A 14,249-nucleotide genomic window follows, 5' to 3' on the forward strand; every position below is an offset into this window, starting at 1 on the left:
GCTCTGAACACAGCACTTTACAAGTTTGTAGTTATCTGATAAACGTCTGCCAGTTCTTTTCGGAGAGTAAGGATTTAGAATCCATAAACTTGATGCCTCTAAATAATCTGAAACCCTTAGAAATGTCAAGTGATCGAATTTTCCATATTAATAGGAAAGGCCTCAGACCTCCTGGTTTTTCTCGTGAATGGCCTCAGATGTTCAGCACTGCATACAAAGCAGTTGTTCACTTTTTCTAATAATTCCAGATATACGTTGTTCTTGTTATATTTGAATTTCATGTGAAAGGAGATTTGACCACTTACGTCCCCCCCATTCAATGAAATGAAACCAATCTGAATTATCCCTCATTTTTTTTTCAGTGACAATATATAAAATATACGGTAAACCCTGAGCCAGGGGTGTTCAGTTTGTTTCATGGAGGGAGGTGGGAGCAGATACCGAATGCTGCTGGGGTCTAAGACGCCGCCCACGCTCTGAAACCACGCCAGGTTAGGGGTTCCCGTTCCGATGAAACATTCACCCAGCATGTTCCCTGCTGCGGGGCCATCTGTAGACAGGAGGACAGAGAACCTCCCGGACGGCACATCGAAGTGCCCACTTAGCATCCCGGTTCTCCGGAAAACCTCTCGGCCACTGCCGGGCGGCAGACTCCCAGGGATCCCCGCGCTGATGGCAGGACCATCGGCCCAATTGCCTGACATTTTAACGAACAGCTTTTTATTACAAATGAGTGGACACACGTGGTTGCCTCAACTCGGAGCTGAGTGTTAGGCAGTGTGTATCCCAGAGAGCAGCGGGCAGGTGTGAGGGCTGTGGTCACTTACACACGTCATGGAAGATCAGGTGACAGTTCGGAAACGCTGTGGGGCTTGCTCACAGGGCCTGAGGGACAGTGTGATTGGACTCGGTCTCCACCGTGTGCACACCTTACGCGTCACTGAAAATTGAATAGATTTTTGTTTGCTTATGAACATGAGCTGCCTAATCAAGGCAGAGCTTATTAATTAAGGCAGTGATTAATTAGCCTTAACAGCTCTAACCGGTGTTGCTCAGTGGTTAGAGCCTCAGCCTGTGCACCAAAGGGTCACAGGTTCGATTCCCCCCAGTCAAGGGCAATGTACTTGGGTTGCAGGTCCAATCCCTAACCCAGTCAGGGCATGGGCGGGAGACGACGAATTGGTGTGTCTCTCTCACGTCGATGTAGTTTTCTCTCCCTCTCTCCCCCTCCCTCACTCCCTCCTTCCATTTCACTCTCTCTAAAAAAATCAATGGAAAAAAATATCCTCTGGTAAGGATTAACAACAAAAACAACAAAATTAGCCTTGACAACGAAAGTAAGGCGGCAGGCCGTCGTCATTGCGTTTCTGTTCTGTAAGCGCGGTGCTCGTACTGTAATGGGAGGGCGTCTGTGCTGTGTGGCTCCCTTTCTTGGCCAAGTCTCAGAACTGAACAGCATTCCGTAATGAGTTGCCCATTAGTCGATTATGGCTAAGCTGATAGATTCGATTCCCAGTGTATTTGCTCAGCAGATGACTTCCGTTTCCGTTAGAGAGTCGCAGGACTTCAACTTTCGTTTGTTTAACTTGGAAATCATATTTGATTCTATTCTTAGAGAAACGGTGTCACTAGACAATGGGCCACTTTGTTGCCAACGCTCCATGAATGTGAGTGTACAAGGCACCGGGCGTGTGGAAAGTCAGTGGGGACACCCACCTGGATGTGGGGGTCTCGCCCAGCCGGTTCTCCTGTCTGCGAACAGGAGTGAGACATGTTTGAGGAAGGAAGGGAGGCCCCACCAGAGCATGCAGTTTGCAAATGACGACAAACATCTGCACGTTGATTCGCTCTAGGTGGTCTAGGTGGGTACAGTTACGAATAGGAGACTTCTTTTTTGCAAGAAGGGTCCCAGAATGACGTGATGCCCAGCAGGCAGAATGCGTGCAGTGTTAGGTGGTGACGTGCATGCCGGGCCGGGAAGATGCGTGTTGGTAGAGGAGGTGGGTATGTTCCCAGTGTGGGTAGAAAGACGGTCTGCAGGCTGAACCATGCTCCGCAATAGCTGTATCAGCACCTCATTCTGACATTGCTCCTGTCTAGATCTAACCCACACTTCCTAGGAAAACGTGTTATCTGGTACTCCTGTCGCCAGAGGCGCCAGGCATTTGCAGGCTGTGTTGCCAGCTTGAGAGAATTAAGGACCCGAAGGCAGTGCAAATGGATGTCTAGGGAGAGTGGCGCCGATACGTCATGCGACGCTGCGTAAAAAGGGGAAAGCGTCCCGACCAGCCCTCACTCCGTCTGTCTGCCGGAGCTCTACCCGGGTGGCCGGAGAAACGGGTGAGCGCTTCCCTCTCGGGCACGCAGTGTGGTGCCTGCCAGGACACCTCCGGCTGTCACAGCGGCCAGCAGCGCAGGAACAATCCGGTTACTGCGGGAGCATCATTGGTAGGTGCAGGCTGCCAGGGACCCGGGGCGTGAAACCCAGCGGAACGGCCTTCTGCCCGGTGGGTCACGCTGGCTTTTGTTGTAAGTCCTTACTGAGCAGCTAACGTGGGCAGGTGAGCGAAGTGAACAGGAGGAGGAGCGGGAGCTGCAGAATCAAAGACCCCGCTGAGAGACCTGTCCACTCAGCAACGTAGGTTGGGCAGCCCTGGGCCCCATCCCGCATCCAGTGGCGATGCAGAAGCAATAGGAGCTGGTCCCCGCTCCTCAGAATAACGGCCCATTGGGGATCCACACAGGAGCACGCGGGGTCAATGGCAGAGCCGGGAGGGCCGTGACTAAGGGCCCAGCAGATGGCCGGGAAGGACGGGGGAGGGGACAGGTGTCTGGCTTGATCAGGGCAGGCTCGAGGAAGGGACCCGAGCTGGGCATCGGAGACAAGGAGCAGGGTTAGCAGAGGAGGGGGACGGAGCAACGTTACAGAGTGAGCGACGCTTCGAGTGAGAATCCAGCCGAGGGCCGCAGGGGTGCTGGGAACGGGCCTGGGTGAAGGGAGTGGGGCAGTGGCAGGGCCTGGGTGAGGGGAATGGGGGCAATGGCAGGGTCTGGGTGAAGGGAGTGGGGGCAGTGGCAGGGCCTGGGTGAGGGGAATGGGGGCAATGGCAGGGTCTGGGTGAAGGGAGTGGGGGCAATGGCGGTCTGGGTGAAGGGAGTGGGGGCAATGGCAGGGTCTGGGTGAAGGGAGTGGGGGCAATGGCAGGGTCTGGGTGAAGGGAGTGGGGCAATGGCAGGGTCTGGGTGAAGGGAGTGGGGCAGTGGCAGGGCCTGGGTGAAGGGAATGGGGGCAGTGGCAGGGCCTGGGTGAAGGGAATGGGGGCAATGGCAGGGCCTGGGTGAAGGGAGTGGGGGCAGTGGCAGGGCCTGGGTGAAGGGAATGGGGGCAGTGGCAGGGCCTGGGTGAAGGGAGTGGAGGCAATGGCAGGGCCTGGGTGAAGGGAATGGGGGCAGTGGCAGGGCCTGGGTGAAGGGAGTGGGGGCAGTGGTAGGGCCTGGGTGAAGGGAATGGGGCAATGGCAGGGTCTGGGTGAAGGGAATGGGGCAATGGCAGGGCTTGGGTGAAGGGAGTGGGGGCAATGGCAGGGCCTGGGTGAAGGGAGTGGGGGCAACGGCAGGGCCTCGGTGAAGGGAGTGGGGGCAATGGCAGGGCCTGGGTGAAGCGAGTGGGGGCAACGGCAGGGCCTCGGTGAAGGGAATGGGGGCAATGGCAGGGCCTCGGTGAAGGGAATGGGGGCAATGGCAGGGCCTGGGTGAAGGGAGTGGGGGCAATGGCAGGGCCTGGGTGAAGGGAGTGGGGGCAGTGGCAGGGCCTGGGTGAAGGGAGTGGGGGCAATGGCAGGGCCTGGGTGAAGGGAATGGGGCAATGGCAGGGCCTGGGTGAAGGGAGTGGGGGCAGTGGCAGGGCCTGGGTGAAGGGGATGGGGCAATGGCAGGGTCTGGTAGGGAGCAGGGCCGGGCAGGCGGTGACTCGCCATGGGTTCCCGGTGAAGAGTCGGATCTCACAGCGGAGAACACGGTGCGTGTTGACGGTGTGTAGCCAAGAAGCAGCATTTAGGACAGGAAGGAAGAAAGTCCGAAGCAGAAAGGCCAGTTGGGGGCCGCACACTGGTTTGCTAGGATGGTTTGCAAAGAACCCAGACGTCGTATCGAAAAAGGACAGAAACGTGGGAGATTGAGCGAGATGCCTGGGAGGAAATGGCGTTTCAGGGTGAGTTTGGTTTCAGACGAGGAAAATCGGAGCTAATGGTCGTACCTCCCGGCAGCGTCATGAAGCTGTTTGAGCTCACAGAGTGGGATCCAGGTGAGGGCAAAGGTACATCCAACCATCTGTTCCACTCATTGGGGGAAAGTTCAGTTTAGAGTGAAGCTAAGGCCTCACCCTGGGGAAATAACTCCCTTAAGATTGTATTTTATTTAAAAAAATATATTTCTGTTGATTTCAGAGAGGAAGGGAGAGGGAGAGAGATAGAAACATCAATGGTGAGAGAGAATCATTGATTGACTGCCTCCTGCATGCCCCCCACTGGGGACCGAGCCCGCAACCTGGGCATTGCCCTTAACCAGAATCAAACCCAGGACACTTTGGTCCGCAGGCTGACACTCTATCCACTGAGCCAAACTGGCCAGGGCTTAAGATGATAATCCTATCTAATAAAGAGGGAATATGCTAATTGACCATCACTCCGTCACAAAGATGGCTGCACCCACAGCTGAAGCCAGGTTCCCATAAGGAGCCTTAGTGAGCAATCAGCAGGGACCTGAGGCTATGCCCTCCCCTGCCCCGGGGGAGCTTGACAGGGGACCTCAGGCCACACCTCCTGCCCCAGTGCCAGGCCAGGGGACCTGAGGCCACGCCCCCCCACCCGGCGGGGCTGGATGGGGGACCTCAAGGTGCACTTCCTGTCCTGGTGCTGGGCTAGGGGACCTCAGGCTGCCCTCCTCCCCCCCCCAGCCCCAGTGCCAGGCCGGGGGACCTCAGGCCACACCCCCCACCAGGTGGGGCTTGACAGGGGACCTCACGCCGTGCCCCCAGCACCAGGCCAGGGGACCTGAGCCTTCTTCCCCCTGCCTGGCTGGGCTTGATGGGGGACCTCAGGCCATGCCCCCCACCCAGCGGGGCTTGACAGGGGATCTCAGGCCGTGTCCCCCACCTGGTGGGGCTTGACGGAGGACCTCAAGGCATGCCCCCCACCCCAGTCTGGGCTGGGGGACCTCAGACCACCCCCCTCCCGTCCTGGCACTGGGCCAGAGGACCTGAGGCTATGTCCCCTGCCCAGCAGGGCTTGACAAGGGTGGGACTGGCCGGGTCTGGATCTAGCCCAATGGGGAGGGGGGATGGCCAGGTCTGGGTCTCACGCGATTTTTAGGTGCATGTGGGTGGGCGGGGACTTGACTCTGGGTCCCGTGGTGAGCCCTAGACCAGGGGTGGGCAAACTTTTTGACTTGAGGGCCACAATGGGTTCTTAAACTGGACCGGAGGGCCGGAACAAAAGCATGGATGGAATGTTTGTGTGAACTAATATAAATTCAAAGTAAAGGAGCAGAGGGGAGAGCAAGAGAACCGGATAGAACAGCCGGATCCGGCCTGCGGGCCGTAGTTTGCCCAAGGCTGCCCTAGACTCTGACAGGAGGAAGGTTTTCATATACATTTCACTAATTTTCTTTCATCTCTGACACTTCTATTATAGAGAAAGGGCAAATAGCAATATTAAACTATTTCCTCTAATTAATCCCCTTTTAATGTGCACGAATTTTGTGCACCGGGTCACTAGTGTTGTAGGTAAGGTTTAAGAAGATCCTAATTGTAGCCACTTGGCACGAATGCCAATGCCGATGGCTCTGAAAAGCCTTTCTTTTGAGCATCCAGTTGTTTTAACGCTTCTCTACCTCCCTGCCACTTTGTGGGGAATATTTCCTTTCCCTTCCAGATGTGGTAAGATTCAGAGCGGTTTCTGTTTCATTTCTGGAAAAAAGCCAGCATGTGCATGCGTAGTTGGGCCTGGGGGGCGGGTCCTAACACACCTGGACACGTGAGTGGATGTCTTGAATCTTCGAAAGGCCATGCACGTGGCGTTGACTCCACCCTGCAGGCTCTTCAGAAGTTTTGGTGGGAAGGATGTTTTATACGGAGAATGTGCAGGCTCCCCTTTTCCCGGAGGTGACAAGGCGGGGACCCTACCACGTCCAGAGGAGATGGCCACCCTTGGAGGGAAGGGTTCCAGGTGGCAACATGGAGTGGGGTGCTGTGCTCACCGCAACAGGACAGACAGCCCCGAATTGCAGAACGCATGTCAATCAACATGGAAAAGGGTCTTCATTTAGAAACAATGCTAAGAGGCAAAGTGAGCGTGAGCGAAGGCTGGGGTCCCAGCTGTGGTGCGACGGTTTTCCTGTGCTCATAGACGATGGGGTAGTTGTGTTGAGATGTATTGTTTTCTTTTGCCGACACCTGAATGTTCTTTTTGCTTCTCTCTCTCTCAGCCCCCTCTCTGTTCTGTGGGTTTTCTCTTGTCCCTCCTCCAGACGTCAGCTTTGTCCCCCCTTCCTCCACTCCTTTCTGGTCAGGTACTGCTCCACTGCTCGTCTGTGTCGTCTCCATTTGCTTCTGTTTGCAGAGAAGACAGTTTGCCTTCTCCGTGTGGCTTCTCATGTAGATGCATCTCCTCCCACACAGCCCAGGTTACATCCGCACCCGCACCTCCCTCCCCTCTGTCGCAGAGTCACTGCTCGCCATGGCCTTCCACTCCTCCGGTGCGTGCGTGTGTGCATGTGTATGCGTGTGCGCGTGCGTGGCATTCCACTTCTCCGGTGCGTGTGCGTGTGCGTGTGTGTGTGTGTGTGTGTGTGTACGAGCTCCCGTTCTGTATTTCAGCAAGACAGTTTTGATTCAACCCGTGGGGAGAGGCGAGGGAGGGATGAGGGCCGAGCGGATAAAGGAGGGCGTGGAATACCCTATAAAACCGTCAGTTTCTTTAAGGATCGGAAATTTTAGTTGAGAAAAGCCAGTGTTTAGAAAATACATAGAACACAAATCCCAACCGGGTCTCCAAATGTAAGATGAAACTCAGCACAGATGGCTCCAAGGGTGATTGTGCCCATCGTTTTGTGTCTGGGTATTTTTGTCTCAGTTTCTGTCATTAGCCAGAGAATTGAATGGTTATTTATGGGGCATCAAGGAGAGTACGTTATGGCTAGATATAAAGGACGTTTCCTTACAGATTTTAAAAAATAACTTCTAAGTCCCAGCAGAACCACTTAGAACTAGGAGGGCCTTAGAAGTCAGTCATCTAGTACAGTGGTCGGCAAACTCATTAGTCAGTAGAGCCAAATATCAATAGTACAATGATTGAAATTTCTTTTTGAGAGCCGAAAACCGACTTCTGCGCATGGGCCATGAAGTTCAGTCGCACTGTACGTGCACGCCCGCACATGGTATTTTGTGGAAGAGCCACACTCAAGGGGCCAAAGAGCCGCATGTGGCTCGCTAGCCACAGTTTGCCGACCACTGATCTAGTACACACCTCTCGTTTCACAGGCGAGAAAAATGTGGCCTCCAGAACCTCAGAGATGCAGGCCAGGCCTCGCGGCTCAGTCGATAATGGGCTTTCCCATCACGGGTGTTTTTATGTGCGTGCCCCGTAACTCAGTAAGAAAATGACTCAAGTGGGTTTTGTCTGCACAGTAAAATAAAACGACCCGTTTTTACTCCCTTTACACTTCTGAGATCTGCAGCATTGCTATTTGTTTATCTTATGATTGACAGCTGCAGACTAAAAATATTTCTGTCGTTGCCAAGCCACCAATGCCAGGCCAGCGAGCCTGTGTCCCTGTGCGTAGGCGCTGCCGGGCAGCACAGACCGCCATCGCCGTTACAAACACAGACAGACGGTGTTTCCTGTTTGTTTCTTTTTCTCCTCCTTCAGTTCCTTCCATCCCAGGTGAGTGATTCTCAGAATCACTGAACATATAATTGAAACACTTTATAACCCCAAAGAGCAACAGGTAGAGAAGTGAATATAACAATGTGTTATGAAACACTAGATGCGAGCAGCTCGAATGCGTTTTCCTTTCAAGACAGGTTTGGGCAGGGAGTAAGGGAGCTCCTGATAAAACAACGTGTCAGCGTCAACCATTACAACAATCTGAATAAAGGAGAGGAACACGCTGACGTCGTTTTGAAAAGAAATAGGTTTTTATTGATTTTTAGAGCGAGGAAAGGAGAGGGAGTGAGAGAGGGGTAGAAACATCAATAATGAGAGAGACTCTTTGATCGGCTGCCTCCTGCACGCTCCCTGCTGGGGATCGAGCCCACAACTGGGCATATGCCCTGAACAGGAATCGAACCGCGACCTCCTGGTTCATATGTTGACACTCAATCACTGAGCCACACTGACCTAGCTGACACCATTTTTTTTTTTAAAATATATTTTATTGATATTTTACAGAGAGGAAGGGAGAGGGATAGAGAGCTAGAAACATCGATGAGAGAGAAACATCGATCAGCTGCCTCCCGCACACCCCCCACTGGGGATGTGCCCGCAACCACAGTACATGCCCTTGACCGGAATCGAACCTGGGACCCCTGAGTCCGCAGGCCGACGCTCTATCCACTGAGCCAAACCGGTTTCGGCGCTGACACCATTTTTAATTACATACTTCAGTGAGGGTTTTCGGTGAGGCAGGATTCCTTGGAGAGAAAAGATAAATTGTGTTTGTGGAAACCTGACTTAAGCTTCTTCGCATAAGTGGAATTGTATATAAAACAATAACTTTTTGGTTAGTCCCAAGTAAGTTTAGCAATAACAACCAAGAGGCCTGCTGGGGGAGGAAGTGCCGTTTAACTGGAAGCGATGAACTGGACTCCGCAGGAGACTTTCTGAGCAAAACCAAATTGGTTGTTTTGAGTCTCAGTCCTAAAAGGTTACAGCCAAAACGGAAAGCTCTCTACCTGCGCGGTTCTAGTTAGAAGCAGAGTATGTGGCATCAGTAGGAAGTGAGTGCTAGTTCTTTCTCCTTAGATAGGAACCTTTTTTAAAAAAAATAAACGAAAAGGAGTCCCTGTTTTGTCGTTCTGAAGAACGTGAAAACAGAACTGTGGCCTTTAGACTTCAGGAAGTGACCTTGACCCCCGATTACCCCGAAAGCCATCCTGCTGCTCGCTCCCGGGCTGCCTGCCATTGTCGCTAGTCCGTCTGAAGTCACACCTCCGCATTGTGACAGCATCACTGACGCTCACCCGCGTAGCTCCTCGGGTCCTCACACCGCAAATCAGCGGCTCCCCGTCCTGTCTCCACAGTGTTGAGCCCCAAGGTGCTGGGCATCGCCGTGGCGCGCTACGACTTCTGTGCGAGAGACATGCGCGAGCTGTCCCTGCTGAAGGGGGATGTGGTGAAGATTTACACCAAGATGAGTGGCAACGGCTGGTGGCGAGGAGAGGCGAACGGCAAGGTGAGTTCTCCCTCTCGTGTGCTCTGCCTGTGAAGGAAGGTCATGGCAGCTGTAGGCCCCCCTTGAGCTGCTGGGGAGCAGCCCTCACCTCCCAGAACTCCGGCTCCGGGCCCTGCTGCTGTTTCGTACCCACAGCAGGCCCGCAAGAAACATGCACCGAGGGAATGTGGTGGTGGCATAAGCGAAGGTCACCTGTGCAAGCGCGTGGCTTCTCATTGGGACGAGGGTTGAGGAGCATTTCAGCGTTAGTCCCTCGGCCTCGGGGTAGAAACTTGATGTGCAGAACAGACGGTCTCTCCGGGCCGCTGATCTCAGTTGGGAGGAATGGGACCCAGGACCTCTGTCTTCATGCCCCGCTCCGGTCTGTGGCAGAAAGAGGAACCATTCAATACTAGAGCCGGTGCCTCCTTCATTTGCATATTCATTTGTGTGCCAGCCAATGGGAGCTCTGTCCCCCTCCAGGAGCCCGTAAACCCGCCTTACTGGCCTGCACTGGGTCTCACACTCCAGCTTCATGGGGTGTCAGGGAAACCGCATGCTGTGGGTGGACCCCGTGAGGGGCAGACGTGAAGTCACGTGGCTCAGTGGTTGCTTCTCTCCTGTAGGTGGGCTGGTTTCCGTCCACGTACGTGGAGATGGATGAGTAGGTGCCGATCCAGCGTGGCTCCGCCCCAGACACTCCGAGACGGGACAGACGGAAGCCTGCACAGCGCTGTGAATGAACCCATGTGTTTCAAAAGCTGCATTTCCGGCTATTCCACGCCCTCCCTCCTAAGTCTTAATCCTGGGGTCTGAAAATGCTGGTGCTGACGGACAGCTGGGCAAGGGACAGCGACCAGTGGGTCATCGTCGGGGGCCAGGGCAAAGCCCGAGCTTGTTTTTCTCCCCCCAAGAGCCCAGCAAACACAGGCTCACCTTTCCACTTCCTTCATCCAGTCCGACCCACGATGCCACCATCAGGAAATGCTTCCCGCTGGTTTCTTCTCAGTGCCATTCGCCAGAATCTTATGGTCCAAGTTCAACGTTGCCCTTCCCAGCACAGAGCCCAGGAGAGCTCCGCTGCCGGGCAGCTGATGGAGGGTCCAGGGTGACGCCTCGTCTTAAAGGGCCTCGCAGGGGGCTCGTGCGAACACTTCTGTTCAGTTCCTTATCTGTTGCCCTGGTCACAGTTGCGAGTCACTGTATACAGAGAAAGAAAGGACATAAAAGCGAGCGTCTCCCTGTGAGACCCTCCCGCCCGGTGACCTCCTAGGGTTGTTTTGGAGACCTGGTCTCTCACTTGTGAAGTCACCTTGGCTGGTAGGGGACAGGCGGTTGCAAGGAACCTGAGTGAGGACGCATTGTTTACAGAAACAGATTAAGGGCTATAATGTCTATGAAGTCATTGGACAGGAGCAACATCTATTAACATGGGCCTTTTTTTCTCCCCTGTCCCCCCCCCCCCCCCAAAAAAAAAAGACCTAGGTAGGACGGAGTCGCCAGTTCCCCTCCTCCTGGAGTATTGACAGTAGCACAAGCACAAACCAGTTTGCTGAGGGTTTTGGAAGGAAAGCACAGCGGGGTCCTGCCTGCATTTCTGGGACCGGAGCGTCCCTAGGCATTTCCGGGCTTCCTCAGCGTGGCCCCCAGCTTCTCACCGAGGGTCTCCCCACCCATCAGCAGCCCCTTTTGGGGGGTGTGACCCAGTGGGAAGAGCAGTTTCTGCAGTGGATTGATTTGACCAAACCTTCGCTCTTATGTGACATCTTCTCTGTGATGCACAGAGGCCGGCCAAGGCATCCGGTGTAGACACTAACTGGCCCTCTCCCGATGAACTGGTTTTCTGCAGCACAAAGTGACGTCCACGTGAGACCAGGGATGTGTTGGGTTTGAAGAAAACCCAACCTGAGACGCATTAGCTTAAGGAGCCAGACTGGACGCGCTCGGTCGGAGGTTTTGGGTCAGGTCTGACATGAGGGAGGTGCCACCTGCTTGCTCCCCAACCCTCTTGAGTTCCAGAACCTAATGTTTGGTGACCGCCTCCCCCTGTAGAGACCCCCGGGGCTAGGCCTTCTCAGATAGGATAGAGTCGGGACCTTTACCTCAGAATTATGTAAACTGTGATTGTGTTTTAGAGAAATTACTATTTGCGGAAACCAGTTCAAGTTGTGTGTGTGTGTGCGTGTGCGTGTGTGTAAGTGATCATGGAAACGAATTTTATGAAATGTCTGACCTGTAAGGTTGTGCCCTCACGGTGTGTCCCCGTCTTACCTGCCGCTGTGAGTCGGAGGAGGTGTCGTCTGTCACTGGCCACGGAAGCAGCAGCGTCACGCACGCTGAAACGCTCTGTGCGGGTGCAGCAGCGGGTGTGTTGTTGTGTTGTGATTTCAGCCACCAGACGCCTTCTCACCGGTGGTGTTGGTCTTCCTGTTGCATTTCATGGACCTGGGGCGGTTCCTAGCAGAGGCGGTCGGAGCCCCTTTCATGATGTTACCCAGGCATCTTCGTCTACGTGTAACGCTCCGTACTGGACACGTTCAATGCCGCGGATTTGTGTAGATTTCTAATGCCAAAGACAGAAGTAAATGTTTCCCACATACTTTGTCTTGCCTGTATGCAGCCTTGTGTAACAGTGGGTTAGAGTGCTATTTCATTTTGTAGTATTTTGTAAATATGTCAATACAATAAATAGTTACTACATGCAATAAATTGATGTCTCAAGAGCTGAAGAGTCTTTCCATTGAATGATTCCCTAAATTCGACATACAGCAGCCCCCCTTATCCATGGGGATATATCCGAAGACCCCCAGCCCCTCTATGTATTACCATTTTTCCTATACATACATTCCTGTGATAAAGTTTAGTTTGTGAATTAGGCACAGTAAGAGATGGACACTAATAACTGATAGTAAAATGGGACAATTAAAGTGATACACTGAGATCAAAGTTATGTGACCGCAGCCTCATTGTGTAAAATAAGGGCGACTTGAACACGAGCATTGTGATACTGCGACAGGTGGTCTGGTCGCCCTGACGGCCACTAAGACTGGCAGGCGGGCAGCAGCGTTGACAGTGTGAGGCGCTGGGCAAAGGCTGAGCCGTAGCCCGACCAGACGAGCAGAGCGGGGTGGCGTTCCCTCATGCTACGCGGAATGGCGCCCTTTAAAACTTACCAATTGATGACTTCCGGGATTTTCCATTTATTTTCATACTGTGGGTGACTGTGGGTAACTGCTACCATGGAAAGCGGGGGGACCTCGGAATCCCAACCTTATAGTGAACATGCGAGTAGAAGCCCTAATTTTAATCGGGTAGCTCCTGGTTTGTGGCTGTCACATGGCGCTCTCCCTTTGTCCAAATCCCCTCTTTATAAAGGTGCCAGCCGTGTCGGATTAGGGTCCCATCCTTCCGCAGTATGATTTCATCTTAATTAGGTGCATTTGCCACAACCCTATTTCCAAATAAGGTCACATTTTGAGGGGCTGGGGATAAGGATTTCAACTTATGAATTTTGGGGGGACACAAAACCTCTAGCGGGTCTCTCCCTTACACTCTCAGGTTATTAGCTTCCTAGAAATACAACAGCTTCAGCAGTGTTGCTCAGTGGTTGGCGTCGTACCACGCACCAGGAGGTCACTGGTTCGATTCTCAGTCAGGGCACGTGCCCAGGTTGCGGGCTCGATCCCCAGTGGGGGCTGTGCGGGAGGCAGCCGATCGATGCTTCTCTCTCATCGATGTTTCTCTCTCTCCTCCCTCCCTCTCCCTTCCATTTTCTGAAATCAATAAAAATACATTTGAACAAACAAAGACCCACAAAGACCAGCAGGGATGGGGCGATGTGTACGTGGGAAGAGATGTGTGCGCGGGAGAGGCTGAGCCGCATGTCTGCACAGGACATGCCCGGGTCTGTCCAGCTCGGCCTCGGGTGCGAGTCAAGGACAGACTTTGGTAGACATGAAAGTTGCCAATGGAAACAGTGCACTTCTCCACGGCGTTTCTCAGCCTCTCGTGCCATGGGCCCCACGTGAACCGCCCCCCCCCCCCCGCCCCGGTTTTCTCACCGTCTGTGTCGGGATCACACATCTTCTCACCAGGAGAGCGAAGCGCTTAACCACCTTCCTGGGATGAGCTCATTAGGAACAAGCAACCTACTTAAGTGAATTAATGAAACGCTCCCGGATTCTGTGCATAATATGGCGAAGGGAGGAGAAGTGGGAAGAGGAGCGATGCCCTCGGCATTTATCACACTTGACGGCGAGGTATTCTTGCCTGGGTGGTTTCCGTTCGTGGCCTGGGATGCGATGAATCTACGTTAGTGCAAACGCAGTGGTTTTTCATTTTCAGTCTGTCTGGTCTACGAATGCTACTCAGTTCATTTTGCATTTTCCCGTTGGACATACTCCTATTTTTAAGTCTTGCCTCAGAGATGACACTGAGTAGACACCAGTGTGTGTGGTGGGGGGTACATGAAGGCAAGCGGAGGATCAACCCTAAATGAACAACCCTGGGTGCCAAGTTCAAAGCCATTGAACAGAAAGACCCAAGCAAACATCTGATGTACTCTCCTGGGACTTCTCAGCACAGCCCCAAATACAATTAAAATGGTGCAAGAAGCCAAAGTTAAACTTGTAATCACATAGCAAGTTATTTTTAAAACAATTAGCAGCTTCAAAATTCTCACGATGCTAGAGCTCATACATTTTTCCCAGGACCATTTTGCAGCACAGCCAGTGGGCCAGTGGAAAGAGCCCGGAAGTGGGACTAAGAGCAGATGCCAGTCTTGGCTACTTCCACTTAGAAGCCAGGACTCTGAGGGGCCC

The 14,249-nt window shown here is 53.4% G+C and overlaps 1 protein-coding gene across 3 annotated transcripts in view; it reads left to right on the forward strand.

Annotated features, from left to right (window-relative positions):
* VAV3 (vav guanine nucleotide exchange factor 3) overlaps positions 1-12,152 on the forward strand; it is a 178,032-nt gene extending 165,880 nt beyond the window's left edge. The window contains exons 26-28 of one of the 3 annotated variants that reach the window (XM_080648159.1): positions 6,484-6,567; positions 9,299-9,450; positions 10,056-12,152. In XM_080648159.1, the coding sequence (XP_080504285.1) occupies positions 6,484-6,567; positions 9,299-9,450; positions 10,056-10,097 (278 nt within the window). In that variant the 3' untranslated portion in view covers positions 10,098-12,152. The remainder of the gene's footprint in view (positions 1-6,483; positions 6,568-9,298; positions 9,451-10,055) is intronic. The other 2 variants (XM_080648160.1, XM_080648161.1) reach the window with 2 other exon arrangements.
* Positions 12,153-14,249: the final 2,097 nt, after the last annotated feature.

This window comes from Plecotus auritus, assembly GCF_963455305.1.
Source record: "Plecotus auritus genome assembly, chromosome: 12".
Classification (NCBI taxonomy): Eukaryota; Metazoa; Chordata; class Mammalia; order Chiroptera; family Vespertilionidae; genus Plecotus; species Plecotus auritus.